The 15,995-nt window shown below is 37.0% G+C and overlaps 2 protein-coding genes and 1 pseudogene across 2 annotated transcripts; 1 reads left to right on the forward strand and 2 right to left on the reverse strand.

Moving 5' to 3' along the window:
* Window positions 1–6,683: 6,683 nt before the first annotated feature.
* LOC18022045 (wall-associated receptor kinase-like 14) lies at window positions 6,684–9,950 on the reverse strand. The gene is made up of 4 exons (XM_006404769.2): window positions 9,778–9,950; window positions 8,686–9,475; window positions 8,238–8,309; window positions 6,684–8,140 (listed from the first exon to the last, which is right to left on the reverse strand). The coding sequence occupies exons 2-4, from the start codon at window positions 9,428–9,430 to the stop codon at window positions 6,873–6,875; spliced, it is 2,085 nt and encodes a 694-aa protein (XP_006404832.1). The 5' UTR covers window positions 9,431–9,475; window positions 9,778–9,950; the 3' UTR covers window positions 6,684–6,872.
* A 1,210-nt stretch (window positions 9,951–11,160) lies between these two features.
* Window positions 11,161–12,366, forward strand: LOC18022046 (F-box protein At2g21930). Its single transcript, XM_006404770.2, has one exon. It carries the CDS (start codon window positions 11,161–11,163, stop codon window positions 12,364–12,366), a length of 1,206 nt encoding a protein of 401 aa, XP_006404833.1.
* A 1,549-nt stretch (window positions 12,367–13,915) lies between these two features.
* LOC18022047 lies at window positions 13,916–15,104 on the reverse strand (annotated as a pseudogene).
* Between the last annotated feature and the right edge of the window lie 891 nt (window positions 15,105–15,995).

The following is a 15,995-nucleotide window of genomic DNA, read 5'->3' on the forward strand; positions in this document are numbered from 1 at the left end:
AACATGAATTTATCATTAATTAAGGCCATTGATGGAGAATCGGTTTTGTTTCCCGTCTCCGGTTTTGTCCCTGCTCTAAGGTAGACTTGAGGTTCGAGGTCTTGTTGACGCGGTAAAGCCGAAGCATTTCTCTCCGGTTCAAATTTTTAACCAGATGTGTGAGCCAAAACTCGCACAACCAAAAAATTGTTAAGGAAAACTTAAGGGATCCGAAATTTCTAGGATTTATCGCAAGAACAATAAAATCAAAAGAAAGTTTTTGCTGAAATGTGTTTTAATTTTATTGCTCTCGAGTTGTCCAAAATTACATAATAAATCGTATACATCGACTATTTATATCAGTTTTCTGAACCGCCTAGTCGAGAATCTCGGAGAGATTTTCAGAATATTTCTTTATCACTTTGTGCGGCCACCGCATTGTTATTTTGCCTAGGGTTTTTCGTGGGCTTCATCCTCTTTGGCCTTGACTCGGCCCAAAACAACTTAATCGGTTCGGCCCAACACGACGGAATGCAGCTCGGCTCCTTATCCTGTTCCGCAGCTCGGCCCACTTGCGCTTCTACTCACAGCTCGGCCCAAACATCACACGAGGTGGCTCGGCCTGTATTCTCCTTTCTTCTATGGATCCGGCCTACTTTCACATTCCTTTATTATGGCTCGGCTTTCCTAGACACTTAGCCGTTATGACGACGGTTTTATCCATTTGGGGTGGAACCGACCCCAACACCAGATCTTTTGGGTTTTTTGTTTAGGTATGAAATCATCATCGATACTTACAGTTGTCTTTTTTTTCCATTACTCATCTAGTACAATCACATTTGGCCCGTCGTATTAGTGATCCGTGGACCACCATCGGTGAGCTTGTTATGATCGATTTGGAAAAAAATAATGCCTCTTGCTCAAGCTCCTTTCGCAAGACTATCCGTCCGGACATTTAGATCCCTCAGAATATCTTTTGTGCATGCATCAATCCCTAGGATTATGATCAAAGGTAAATGATTAGGTATATTTCAATTTGTTTTAGTAAGGTATATAAAAAAATTGAGGAGTCAAAATCCATTAAAAGAAAAACAAAAAGCCTTAAAAATCTCAAAAAATTCGATTCAAAATGATTGATTGTGTGCAAATATAATCTTTGATAGGAATAGAACCCACAAAAGGAAGGGCGTGTATCAAAAGCATATAAATATCTAGATCGATCGAGTTTAAAGACAACAATAAACTATACATAGATCTATGATATATCTAATATATTCTTAAAGTTCAGGTTATAAAAAAAATTATGTAGAGAATTTTTAAGGTTAGGTTGGCACCGTTCAGGACCGATCCAAGTGGATACACCAATGGTTAAGTAGTTCATGAATTATAGTTCTACATTTTCTTTTTTAAGCCAGATTTTAATTTTTCTCAAAAGAAAACACGTCAAACGATGTCCTAAATATTTAAGAAATAGAAAACTAAATGGTTCAAAAATTTGGAAAAAAAAAAGACTAGAGGCTGACCAAAAATAATATAAATGATTAGTATATCTGTTTAGATGTTATTGAAACCTGTAATCCTTGATATTGTTTCGATTCATGAAAAATAGTGATAATGAAAATTGACAATATAGAAATTTTGAAGCATAATTTGTTTCTTCATTGTAATAATCCTTTAAAACTGTGCACCAAATCTCTATATATAGTCAATAATACGATAGCCAAACTATTCAACATCTTTTGTGACATCAATTTTTAATGATATGGACTTCTCAAACAAAAAAACTAAACAACCAATATAAAAACTAAATACATAAACTTAAATTTGCAATGATTGTGGCTCTCTAATTTTCATTTAACTGTGTCTTAAGTTAATTACTCTTTTTTTCAACACATAATCATGGCTCTGACTCAGAACCGGTGATTTAGAAGATATATCATATATGTTATATGTATTATATAAACGTGGTGACAAAAATATCTCGAATGTTTAATTTTTTATCCAGTCACGTGAGGTTTGTATCCGATCCAAGGAATTGGTATATGTAGATTGAACGTAGAATAGTTAGTTGGCTTATGCTAAATTGGTTTAAAACCAAATAAGTATTTAGTAGCATGCAACTATATATTAATAAGTTCTTCATAAAAAAACTATATATTAATAGTTGAGTAATGTATATTTTTGTTATGTATATCTATTTAAATAAATAATATATGTTGTTATGATGAAAAACAAATGTTTGTTGTATATTTTGGCCTTTGCGGCTACGTGCTGTTTATACTTAGTAGTGGTTTTAAGAAGATAACGATAAATGTCAGCATAAAATGCTACCTCAGCGTAATGATATCGATAGTGGAATATAGACTTTTAGGTGTCGTGATGAAGTGATCAACGACACCAACATAGATTTTTCAAGAAATTGTACCTAATATTCAAATCTGGTATCTATCTATTCCCATAAGATATATAATCAGAAGATAGATAAATGCAATAGTTGCCATTTTCCAGTTATTTTTACGAGTTAATAAAGAAAACATCTTCTATATTTTTAATCGAATTTATATAATAATCATGAGTCAAATGATTACTTTTCACTAATCATAAGAAGTATCTAGCTGACAATCAGGAAAAAAAAAGGGTATATTTTGTTAAAAATTTCGAATCCCTGTAAAGTCAAATTGTTGTGAAGCCATATTAGAATTAAATTTCAATGTTTCCATCTACAATTTCCAGAAATAAAAATAAAATGATCTTATTCATTTAAACTAAAGAAATTATTAGTAATAGGTCTAACTCATACTAAAATTTAGTTCAAAAATGGAGGACATTTATTATAACATACCTCTCCCACATTTATGATTGGACATCTGAAACATGAAATTTGTGTGATTGGACATCCATAGATGTAACACACAATAAAAAATTAGAATCTTAAACTCTGATACTATATTAGTACTATGTTTAACTCACACCCAAAAACTAATTCGAAAGTGAAGGATTGCCACATATTTGTATATTACAAATTTTCTTAACTACCTATGTAAGACATTTATTCTAACAGAAACGATCATATCTATTTGAAATCAGTCCACAATGTTGTTCGTACCATAGACAAGATTATCAGCAACAGCATTGCTTCACTTCGATAATTTGACAAACCTCGACTCCACAAACTACTTCAAATGGTGATTTGAAGGTCGAGTGTGACAAGTCCGAAAATTTATTAACTCTTTTTTTTGACATTATGTCGAACTAAATTAAAAACCATATAATTTTTTTTATGAGTGATAAAGCTTTTATATTCCAAAAAAGGATCTTATCAAACAATTAGTTTAGAGGTTTAATGGGTTTTATGAATGTAACATTCGATTAAAGTTAATTGATTTGAACAATATGTGTTAAGTTGATTAGAAAATGAGCTACCCATCTCAGCGATCAGGTATCAACAAGCGGTATTCCAAAAACAAACAACAAAAAAGTGAATGCAACCATTTATGAACATATGATGTATGAATTAGACGTTCTCTTAAATTGTATTTGTGTATACTCTCTGACCCAAACTCCTTGTGTGTAAAAGGGAACGTGAATTTAGCAAATTACCTATACCACCAAACATCAATATTTTTTTTCTCCTCTACTCAACTATTACAATCACATTTGGCTTATCATAGAAGTGGTTTGTGGACCATCTTCGACCGGCTTGTTATGATCAATTTGGGAAAAAATAAATCCTCTTGCTCGAGCTCCTTTTGCAAGACTATCCGCCCGGACATTTTGAATTCTCGGAATATGAGATAAGGTGAACTCTGAGAAGCTCTCGCGAAGTATACAGAAGGCTTCCAACTCTGTCATAAAAGACGGCCAATCTGCTGGTGATTCACACATGCTCACAAGGTCCGAACAGTCGGTCTGAAAATGCATCGAAGTCATCTGTCTTTCTCTCAGGCATGACATAGCCCATAAAAGGCAATCCATCTCGGTGTGAAAACCCGAGAGGCTTCTACGACATCCCTGTAGTCCAAAAATCTCATTTTCTCTGCCATCCTTAAAACTCCAACCAAGACCGCTAACATGTCCGTGATTGATCCAAGAAGCATCAATCTGGCATATCGGGATCTGCGGTACCTCGGATAGCAATATCGGGGGAGGAGGGGGGGGGGCAACGCCTCAACGTGAGGGTCATCGTTGTCTTCAGGTTGGTTTGCTAATCTCCAACATTCTGCTTCCACCTTTGCATGGATCAAGGTGTCTTCCGGGGAAATTTCTTTCCCGTTGAAGATTTTTTCGTTCCTTGCTTTCCAAATAAACCATAGGATCCAAGGATATACATCCTTTTGAGGATCTCTCATGCCTTGCTCTTTTGTTTTCCAAAAGAGAAAACTCAGATTTTGATAAATAGAGGTACTCGGGAAGACACCCGGAAGGGAGGGAAAGTCCGATAACGTCCAGACTTGTAAGGCCGGGAGACATAAAACAGTAGATGGTTTATAGACTCTTCAGGATCCCCACAGCGAGGGCAGCGTTTTTCTGAGCCCATATGTCGGTAGGTGAAGTTCTGGCATGTAGCAACGCACCCTGATAAAAATTGCCACATAAAGTGTTTTATATTTCCAAGTGTACGGACTTTCCAAACATGTCGTTGGAGGGCAGTGATACTCGGTTCCCTCATCGCTCTAGCTTCCCGTTCTAGCTGTGTCCTTCAAATCAGATCATATCCTGACTTAACTGAATAAAGTCCTGATTTGGAATGATTTCATGCATATCCATCCAAGGTACGGGTACGGCTAGGTCTCAATCTGAGGATGAGGGAGACATCCTCAGGTTGGAAAAATTCTCTAAGTAGGGGAACGTCCCATTGCTTTGTATCTTGACGGATAAAGAAGTACACTAAAATTCCAGGGTTGCAGAATCCGATCTGCAGGACAGTTCTTGGCAGCCGAACTCTAAGATCGGAGATCCATAGATTGCTCTAAACTCTCGTATTTAAGCCCGATCCAATCGTCTTCCTCAAACCCATCTTTAGGAGGTTTTGCGGCCATTATACTCCGCCATCCATGGTGAGTAGACGTTTTGGTCACCAAATGTCAATATTAGCACCTGTGATTTCAAAATCATAAAATTCTGACAAGAGGTCGCTCTAATTCCTAAATTTCCGGAACGGTTTGATAATTAATGTTTTTATAATGTAGTTTCTTGGTCGAAATTGTTGAATATAGACTAATCGATCGACATCTAATAATATTTTTTTTATTTTTTTTGCCAACTATATCATTAAAGCCCAAAATGGGCAAACATTACAATATTCGGCCCAACAAACCCTACAATAATTTGGCCCAAACGTGAAACCCAGATACAGAAAGATAAGTATGAAATGCATGAGTTACACGTGTCCACACGTGTTACAGAAGAGGGTCGCCGGAAAAAACATCGTCATCGTCGGATTCTTCTAACTCAGACTAAGAGAGCCAAACAGATTGGAATTGAATCCATCAAAGCTGACTCCAATTTCCGAATATTGCTTGCTCTTTTGCATCATAACCCAGAAGAAGAAGAGCACCCAAATCTCCATTAATCGGCATCTTGAAACTTGCAGAAGATCAAATCAAAAATACTCCTCAGAAAACCGTCAAACACGACGCAGAATTCCAAATCATCATACTTCAATCTGATCGATCCGAAAAACTTTGAAACATCCACCACAGAGATACTACGCCATTTAATTAACCCAAAAGGGCGGCGAAGATTTAAACTCATATGGAAAGAAGAACAAAGAAATCTGATAAAGATGGAGATTCTCTCCAACTGCTGGGGATTGACAAGTTCCGATATAATCGGAAAGTCATAAAAGCATGCAAAAGAGGAAAAGAAAAAACAAATTTAAATCCGAAAACGATGAACCTTTTGCTATATCTCTCACAAATATGAAGAACTGATCATAGATAGCAAAAGGGAAAACCGAAAACGGAAAATCCGATTATGAGCCAGAAGAAATCCGATCATTGTCGGAATTTTATTATCCGATTAACGGAAAAATAACTGAACAAACCCAAAATAGATTACAAAAAAAAAGATCCCTGAAGAAATATAAATAACACGATGCCGGTGTCGGAGAACACCGGTCACCGGCCAAAAGATAAAACGATAAAAAGTTGAGAGTACTTTCTCTTTCTAAAATTTGATAGAGAAAACTTGTAATACTATTATTATCAAGACAAATTAAGATAAGATCATTGTAGTTGGTGACTACTCCACAGATGTGCAAAATAATGTTGGTAATTATTCTTTTTATAATTGAATTCAAATGTGAGAATCACGAAGCTTAATAAATTAGTAGTTTATTACAAAGAGTTGAGCAGCTTATCAGACAATAACAGCTGAAAACGCGTTCAAATCCTATTTCAAATCTACTAATCATAAGAATTTAACATTAAATTAATCTGTTTCTTTCATCACCAAACTGTTTTTTAATCTTTATTTTGTTTACATCCTTAATAATTCACACAATATTAATACAAAAATGGGTCAACTTCTCTGATTTGTTTATGGAGAAAAAAATGAATAGAAAAGAAGAAAAAACAAATATTTTATATGGCCGATATAATGAGGAAAAATAATGATGAAGAATTCACTAAAGAATTTTCTCTGGTTCTTTAGCAAATTGATATCATTAATTAAATTAGAAGAACAATTAGATCAGAAGAATCTTACTAAACCTTTATATGGTAACTGATTAAAAGATCTTGTTTCAAGATCGTTTACGTAAGTGTATAATAAAACCATTGTAGTTAATCTCTCTACTTAGCATTATAAACACTGAATGATGTGAAAAAGCTACACAAAGAGGGACTTATATATAAACATGAAAGTGGCAAGAAAGTGAATTGAGATCATCATCACCTTGGAATGTTACCGAGCAACGTATTAGTAGAAGGTGAGCTCTGTGCACTTAACCAAGGCTCTTGAACCGAGACCGGTGAGCTATCGTTAATCTCTTCAACGGAAGCAAGTATATCAGATTGTTTCTGCGGAACAACGAGTCTTCTACTTCCTGCTGATGATTTTTTAGTCGATACTGATCTTTCGCTTCCACGATCAGATGACCGAAGAGAACCGTTCGGTGAATCCAAACTCATGTTTGGAATCCAACCACTGAGCCGAATCTGCTCGAGCTCGTCTGCTACTTCGGTCATTGTTGGTCTCATGTCACTGTGGAAGGCTAAGCATCGGAACGCGAGCTCAGCCACGGTGTGTATCGACGAGAGAGTCCATGCGTCAAGATTCGAGTCAAGAATCGGGTCTATGATCTCATCTAAACAATTTGACCCGATTTTGTCAACAGCGAGAGCGGCTAGGTTGATCTCAGTGTGTGGCCGAGTGAAATCAACGACTTTCAATCCCGTTATGATCTCAGCAAGGACGACTCCGAAGCTGTAGACATCGCTCTTATCAGAGAGATGGAAGCATTGATGGTACTGTGGGTCGAGATAGCCAGGGGTTCCTTGAGGAGCCGTTGAAATGTGGGAAGTTTCAGTCATTCCAAGTCTAGAGAGTCCAAAATCAGCGACTTTGGAGTTGAAATCATAATCAAGAAGGATATTGCTGGATTTGATGTCACGGTGATAGATCGGTGGGTTCATTGCAGAGTGGAGATACGCAATTGCTTTAGCTGTTTGAGTTGCAACAGTGAGACGCACTGTCCATGGAAGACCGGTACCAATCTCTCTTTGTAGATGTTCTGATAATGTTCCATTTGGCATGAACTCGTAAACGAGAACCGGATCGCCTTGCTCTATACAGCATCCCAAGAGACGGACGAGATTCGGGTGGCTCACGGAAGAAAGAAGCTTGATCTCATTCATGACTTGGTCAACACTCTCTGAATCTCTGTGTCTGAGTCTTTTGATAGCAACCCATTCATCGTTTTGAAGCTTTCCTCTATAGACTGTACCATACGCGCCTGTTCCTAGCCTCTGCTTTTCAGAGAAACTATTCGTTGCTTTCTCGATGTCCTTGTAAGGGAAAAAAGCGACACTTGAGTTGCCTGCAGCTTCAGATAAAAGACGCTTTGCGCTTAAATGGCTCCTGAAAGAAGCAGATTTTCTCCGCTTACAAACGAACAGAAAAGCCAAGCCAACAAGCAAAAATGCTCCACCAACAGTTCCTAAGTACGCAAATGAATTTAACAGAGTCAAAGATCCATAATTTTTAGCAAAGAACAAAAATTTAAAAAACCAAATAAACACTAAAGCCACAGTTACCTCCTACAACAATAGCAAGATTAGATCTACAATGTCCCCACACGAGCCTGGAACCATGGCAGCCCGGTAATGCTGCAAAAAAAAAAAGGTAAAGAGGAAACCAATTAGATCAAAAAAGCTTTGCTAATTTTGGAAACATAAGGCAAGAACATCAATTGTCACTCTTCAAACAGACAAAGAACTAATAATTCATAGATCAGCATTACACAGCGTTCACAAGTTACTCCAACTTTTGTTCCCAAAGAACACCAAATTTCATTATACTAGATTCAAAATGATAGCTTTAACAAGTTACTCCAATTCTGGTTCCCAAAGAACACCTTATTTCATTATACTAGATTCAAAATGACAGCTTAAAACCATTCATTTCCCACCTGAATCCAAGATTTTCTTGCTTCTTAGCCATTAACACAAATGTTGAAACAAAGAAGACTTTTGATTGACTAACCTTTTCGGCAAGGAGACTTGATGAATCCGTCTCCATGGTAACCCTCGGGACATGAGCACCGGTGTCCTGCAGCTCCATCAGGAGTTTCAACGCCCTTACAACTGGCATTTGCCGAGCAAGTTGAGTTTTCACAGCCTCCCTTTAGCCACCAACCTAACCTAACTCGCTCAAACTCTAGCGCTATTCCCGCATTCTCACCTACAGACTCGAAAGCTATCGACGAGAACAACAACTTGCACGAGCTTTTCCTCAAATCATTCATCCTGAAAAACATGGCTGTCGAATTCGCATCTGTAGAGAAACAGCTCACGTTTCCCTGACGATCACAGCTTTTCAGTTTCAGCTGTCTCTCCAAGTACGTCTGCTTGATCGAGCAACCATCGGTTGTGTTCTTGCAATCCTCCATTAAGAAACTGTTCTCCGACGTAGGTGCGTAATGCTCGCCGAAAAGCGGATTCATGGCTTCGATACTCCGATTACAATTGTGTGGGACGCCGACGAATATACTCTCGTCCGTCACGTTTTGGACGGGAAAGACTCCGATCTGTGCTACGTCCGTCGTGGAGCAGTCGAATTTGATCGGACAACCGTTTGAAAACCCGAACGGATAAGGAAGAATCCATCGACCGCATTTTCCGTCACAAGGATCGGTGGAGTTAAACGGAGAACAAGAGACTCGGAAAATGGATCCTCCGATTACGATTATGAACAAAACCAAATTCAATTTAAGAGAAATCGCCATCATCTTCGCGAATTTTGGGTAGTGTCGATCTTAATTTTCATCACCTTCCTGCAAACATTAGAAAACTCAGAAAAACGTCTCGATTCATGGATCATCAAAATTTCTGGAAATTGAAAAAACCGAGCTAAAACCCTAAGACCTCGAAACCAGTTGGAAATTAGTTGAGCTATTAAAGCTCTCAGCTCCCCAACGGTACATACAAAATAAATACACATAGAAACCAAAGAGAGAGAAAGACAGAAGAAACTGATTCCTCCATTAATTGCCGAAATTATAGAGTCTAAACTAGGGTTTTAGATTATCATCCATGGAATAAATTAAACTAGATAATATACATATAATCAAAACACCTTCGGAGTTCATCTTCTTCGCAGCGATTTCAGTTAGTCTAGAATCTCCGCTGGTAAGCAAAGTGAAACTTGAAACTATCTGTGCTCCGGCGAAGAATCCGATCGCTAATAATCGGGAAATCGCGTCTCCGTTTAAATTTTCCGGTGATCTCCTAATTGCGAATAAAACAATCAGATTATACAATTTTGATTAAAGATGAAGAAGATACGTGCCGGTTTATTTTTCTCTAAAGACGACTAAGCCCTTGGGAAAAGAGTGGGAACAGTAGTGAAGTGACGAAGATACCCTTTAATAGTCAAGGTCAACGAGCAATTGGGTAATCTTTGACCGGGCATGAGCTTTTTCACTTTATTTTAATGATGCGTGTGTGAGTGGACAGCAGGAAATAACAATTTCTTTTCAAAGTCATATTTGTTTAGTAATTAAAATAAAAAGGGCAAAATTATGTTGACGGGACGTAAAAACAAATATTATAATTCGAACCAGACTTTTTTGTTATAATCGAATAATTCTTTGTGCTTCTTTCGATATATTTGTCGTTACATTTTTGACAGTAACAAGCAATCACAATGGTTACGTTACGTATGGAAATAGCTGTTGTTTTTTTAACAAAAAAATGGAAATGGCTGTTGAACCGCTCGAACCAATTATTTCTGTAATTATCTAACAAAATTCTGTCTTTTACATCTCAAATCCAAACATTTTTTTTTTTTTTTGATATTGATAAATCAGTATAAATTTGAACATCTTCGGATACAATGAACCGGATATCAAATGGGTCGATAGAGGTCTTTGAGCACTATGTTATGATTACTGTTGGATCAAATGACTCGAGAGAAGATCATTATTTTTTCATCTAAAATGAAAATTATTAGGGTGAATTTATTGACTGGTCAATAAACAATTAAAAATAAAGACCACAAGATAAAGCAAGTAATAATTTCACTAATTACATTGACGAAAATACCATTTTGTGTATAAGTAAATTAAACTAGCAAGTTATCTGAGGTATTTTTTTTTTAAAGCAAGCAATTTCAATGAAATTTTGTTGTTTCGACTTTCGACTTGATGTCGAGTTCCGGTAAAGCTTTAGCCTCACTTCTCTAGTTAGGTTAAGAGTCTTTGTTTCTGAAAGAATCAGTATATAGTCCACAACATGATGGTTTCTTTGTCATCTTTAGTGTTCTTATGTTGTGGTTACTTTTGAATTTGAAACCTATATAATTCAGCAATAGCACGTCTGTATGTAAAGCTGTGACTTTGGCCCGCGTAGTTTATTCTTAGTAGTCATCACGTTTTAATGTGACTTAAAAAACGCAAAAAAAACACCCCTACTTTCTTCATTTCTTCTCCTCCTAATTCGTTAATTTCATTTCTCCGCCATGGAAAGACAGAAGGCAAAGCTTGCTAAGAAAAAGATCTCCGATGATGTAAGAACAAGCGAAGGAGATTCAGATTCGATCCCGCTTGATCTCATTCAAGATATACTCAAAGGATTGCCTGTTAAAACCCTAGCAAGGTTCCTCTGTGTATCGAAGCCCTGGGCATCCATCATTCGCAATCGAGATTTTGTGAAATCATACTTGACCAAGTCGTCGTCTTCGACTCATCCTCAAAGTCTCATCTTCACATTCAAGAGTAAGCGTCAAGGAGAATATTACTTCTTCTCATCGAGTCAACCCCAAAATGGAGATGAATCTTGTGTAGCAAGTTACCATATGAAATGCCATTCTCAACCGTACACAGCCATTTCTCCATCTGTCCACGGTTTGATTTGCTATGGACCTCCTTCTAAACTCATGGTATACAACCCTAGCACGAGACGATCCATTGCTTTACCTAAGATAGATTCTCATAGGATACGTATGTACCACTTCTTGGGTTATGATCCTATTGATGGTGATTACAAAATGTTGTGTATGAGTAGAGCAATGCATGTTCGTAGAGGGCGTGGTTTAGCTCAAAAGATTCAAGTTTTAACATTGGGAAATGGTAATTCGTGGAGGATGATTGAAAACTGTCCTCCTCACTCTCCTGAATCTCCTCATATATGTATAGATGGGGTTTTATACTATGGAGCTTATTTTGACACCAGTACGCGCCTCCTTCGCAAAGATCATGCAGTCATGAGATTTGATGTTCGGTCTGAAAATTTTGATCTTATCAAAATACCACCAGAGAGAGCAACAAAGTTTACAAAGATGACAAGATACAATGGGAAGCTTGCTCTCATGTTCTCTATTGGATTTTGTGATTACTCTGGTTTAATCGAATTGTGGGTTTTAGTGGATGCTGCAAAACATGAATGGTCCAGTAAGATTTTTGCTTTGCCTCGTTTAGCTGGCTTGAAAACCATGTTTCAAGTTTTTTGTGCCATTGATGATGATGCAGGAGAGTTTGTTTTGGCACCAGAAAATTTGCGGGCACCACCATTTTATGTTTTGTATTATGATCCCAAGAAAAATAGCTTGAGAAAAGTCAACATTGAAGGCATCACAGAAAATAAGCTTCAATCTTGGGCTAATGCTTCGGATCGTCGTACAATCTCTATCTTTCCTGGTCAGGTTGAAAATCTCATGTTCTTCTGAATAAGAGTTTTCGCAGGTTTCATGATCTTTGTTTATCAAATTGTAGTTGTGTTTTTCATCTAGTTACTTGGGAGAGTTTGTTATAATTGTATATAGTCTTGGCTTTTGTCTCTGATTTTTAAAATTGTGCATTACGTTTCTCATCTTCCTTAAGTTGATGTATACTGTAATTTTATTTTTCTTAACTAGCAGTCTCTTTAAATTTCCCTTCTGATAGAGATTAAGATTTTTTTTTTTTTTTTTTTGCCAATTGTAGAGATTGAGATTTTAAAGGACACAAATTAGAAAATTATATATATGAACTATAAATAAAGAGCTCACATAGTTCCTAAATAGGTGAATATTAAAGAGGACAGCTTCAAATCGAATATGTTAGATTTGTGTAGGAAATCTTAGCACATGGTGCTATAATGTTAAGTCCTCAATTATAAGCTTATTGACTTTGTTAGAACTTAGAAGCTTCGACCAAATTTGTTTTTTTTTTCTGTAATCTTTGTCTATTCGTAGTTATTTAAGATTGCATCACCTGGATAAAACTCAACATCCCAAACGGTCAAACAAATATAAATAGGTTGAAGCAAAAGCATGGTAAAAGTTACTTGCGAGAACAAACTAGCTGGCATGAATTTGAAGCTCTTACCACACTCTCCAGCTCGAGCCTATCTTCAGAACTAATGCGTTCTGAGGAGAAAGTTGCTCTCTTCAAAAGATTTGTGTTCCTTAGAATGTATTTCGTCGCTTTTTTCTCCTCTGTGGACGTCCACATGAATGTCTCGAAATGAAACAACAAACATTTGGGAACATTCTTTGGTTAATTTTATTTCCCATCAGACATGAAATATTTTCTGCATCGTCCACCCCATTTCTGAGACTAATGGAATGGAACAAACACTATGCATGTTATTAATAGATTCATCAAAAGTGAAAACCGAGTTGGGTAAATTCGCTGACAAATGAACACTGCTTACATTGATAAGCTTGAGGTCTCACAAATTTAGGAGAACTATCGAGCATGAAAGTAAGTAGATTCCACCACGCTTCCTTACTTGTATATAGCTCAAAATGTACCAGCTGAAGAAGACGCAACCGATAGGAAACTTAATCTAATGCATGCATGAAGGCAATATTTAGTACATGATCAGTGTAATAACAAGAAGTAAATCAATCTAACTGCAAGAAAAACAAAACTGATAATCTACCTCCAAGAATAATAATTCCAAGGAAAGTTCACAATGATTTTAAAAGAGACGTCAACGATAATGATATTTGCCTCCACCAGCTTCGTCACATTCTCGGTCAGACGAAACCGGAGACCAAGATCCCCTTCAATCTCCAAGTATTTCAAAGAAGGAGCATCTACCACATAGCCATGCCCACCATGGTTACTATTAATTGATATAGCTTTAACTAGAACACCCTCCATCATATTAACAAGCAAGAGCCTAACATATAAAATGAGAAGGATTATTGGGAAAAGAGGAGTAAATTGCAAAAAAAATTCTCGCACAAGAAACTGAGATCAGATCTTAAAATAAAAGAGAAACTATTTTCAAACGTTAACATTAACAGAACTCATAAAATGGAATAGAGAGGGGTCAATAGTGAAAACAGGATTGGACCACTGGACCATCCCCCAAATTTGGCCTCCCTTGCGCCTCTCCACTGTGATCTCTGCACACCAAATCTGCCGGCTCTTGGGATTCTCATTCTCCTCGACGAGCCTTTCCCAGAAGATGACAATTTTGCCACCGGAGATGCTGAGTTTGAACCCTGGAAGTAAGTCTTGGAAGCCGTTTGTGTAGCCACGCTTGAGCATATAGCAATGCCACACAACCGACATCTCCCCGTCGAAACACATGGATCTCGAACCAGAGAGGAAAAACCCTAGCAGTTGTAGAGTATCATCCAAGCCATACACCTTGTTCCACTCCATCCTCCCATTCCTCACCCCACTCCAAGGGTCACACCACATTATTCTCCCAAGATAATCACAACAGTATAACAATCTGTCCATCACACAAGCATCTCTTATGTTTAAATCATTCCACTTACCTTCTTCACTACGAAAGTTGATGAACCAACTATCCGGTCTAACCACCACGGAAACCTTATTGTTTATCACTGGTTCCGTGATAAGCACTCTACTCCGAGTTTGCATCTTTGGGTTGAAAACCTCTGCAACGTTTAAAGGATCCTCGTAGTCATCGCAGCAACAGCCTCCCATCACGTATATCTTACCGTCTAAGACACCTGCTTTGGCCTCAGTGCGAGCAACTCCCATGGACGGGACTTGGCTCCACGTGTGAGTCCGACAATCCAGGAACGAGACACGAGACGTGAGCATGGAGTCTGTCTTTCCACCAATGACATAGATCCCACATCCCAAGGCGACAAAGGAGGCTCTTTGCGGAGTTGGGAACGAAGAAGGTATTGGGATCAACAGTTTTTTGTTTTCTTCGCCAGAGGATGAACCAGCGTGGGTTTGAGCGAAGAAGAGTGTCTAAGCATACATATATGCACCCTTCCATGAAACCCATTTGAGATCGCGTCTCGTAGAGCTCAGGAGAAATCACCAGTGACCGGTAGCTTTTTGAGGTTAGAGATAAGGCTGCGTGGTCCATTCTTGATACGCGTGCGAAGCAGTCTAGAACTAGCTCATCTGGCAAAGACGAGAACCCATAAGATGAGGACGCAAGGCTCCTCTTCTTTCTGCGTGATTGCTCTTCTGCAGCGGACATCATTGGTGGTTCTGTTTAGGCTTGGTAACTCTTATCTTTTATATAGATTTTAAGTGTTAGACGACCCAAATATGCTGTAATTTCTTATAAAATATAGCATATTTCCATCTGTTACGATTTTACAAAAGTCGACAAAAATATTATATTATACGATGATAAATAAATATTATCGTATACTTATATTATACATAATATAAATAGTGAGTTAAAATTATGTTTTTATAATCAAGAATTTTTTTGGATTAATATGAACAGATGGATTAGAGTTATATATTTATAATCGCGATCATTTTTATTACTTAAAAAATTAAATCTAAAAAAAATTATATCTAAACACAATAAATAATTATTTTTTAATTATTAGAAAAAATATACCAATAAAAAATAATTATATCTAAACTAAAAAAATATAAATTATATTATGAATTTCGATAAATAAAAAGAAAAATCTTGTGAGAATACACGATGTAAAATCTAATTTTTTGATTGTTTATAAATTTACAGCGCCAACAAAAATATTATACAAGTTGATGTCTTAACACTTACAATGATAAAAATATAAGAATGTCTCCCATAGCTAAGCTAAGTAATGGGCCTACATTTACACTTAATGGGCTAGTGGAAAACTTCATCGCCTTGTCTCATGGGCGTTTTTCGTGCTGAATGTCATTATTATGGGGTTACATAAATCTCAAATTTGTAGATTACCAAAACTCAGCAACTCTATACTTAATAAAAAAACCGGAAATTTCGGACCAAATCAATGAGAAAATTTCGAAAAAGCAAAGAAAAGAGATCAGAGAGGTTTATTACTGTTCATGGATCCCACGTGAAGAGACAGCTCCAATTCCAATCTTGTTACGACGTCGAATAAGACAATTTGTTTTTCTG

This window comes from Eutrema salsugineum, unplaced genomic scaffold (assembly GCF_000478725.1).
Source record: "Eutrema salsugineum unplaced genomic scaffold, Eutsalg1_0 scaffold_15, whole genome shotgun sequence".
NCBI lineage: Eukaryota > Viridiplantae > Streptophyta > Magnoliopsida > Brassicales > Brassicaceae > Eutrema > Eutrema salsugineum.

Bases quoted from the DNA above. Each gene is read 5' to 3' on its own strand.
- LOC18022046 (XM_006404770.2), top strand. From the start codon at position 11,161: ATGGAAAGACAGAAGGCAAAGCTTGCTAAGAAAAAGATCTCCGATGAT.
- LOC18022045 (XM_006404769.2), bottom strand. From the start codon at position 9,430: ATGATGGCGATTTCTCTTAAATTGAATTTGGTTTTGTTCATAATCGTA. The intron at 8,310-8,685 runs GTTAGTCAATCA...TTTTTTTTGCAG, and splicing joins CAAGTCTCCTTGCCGAAAAG to CATTACCGGGCTGCCATGGT. The intron at 8,141-8,237 runs GTAACTGTGGCT...TTGCGTACTTAG, and splicing joins TCTTGCTATTGTTGTAGGAG to GAACTGTTGGTGGAGCATTT.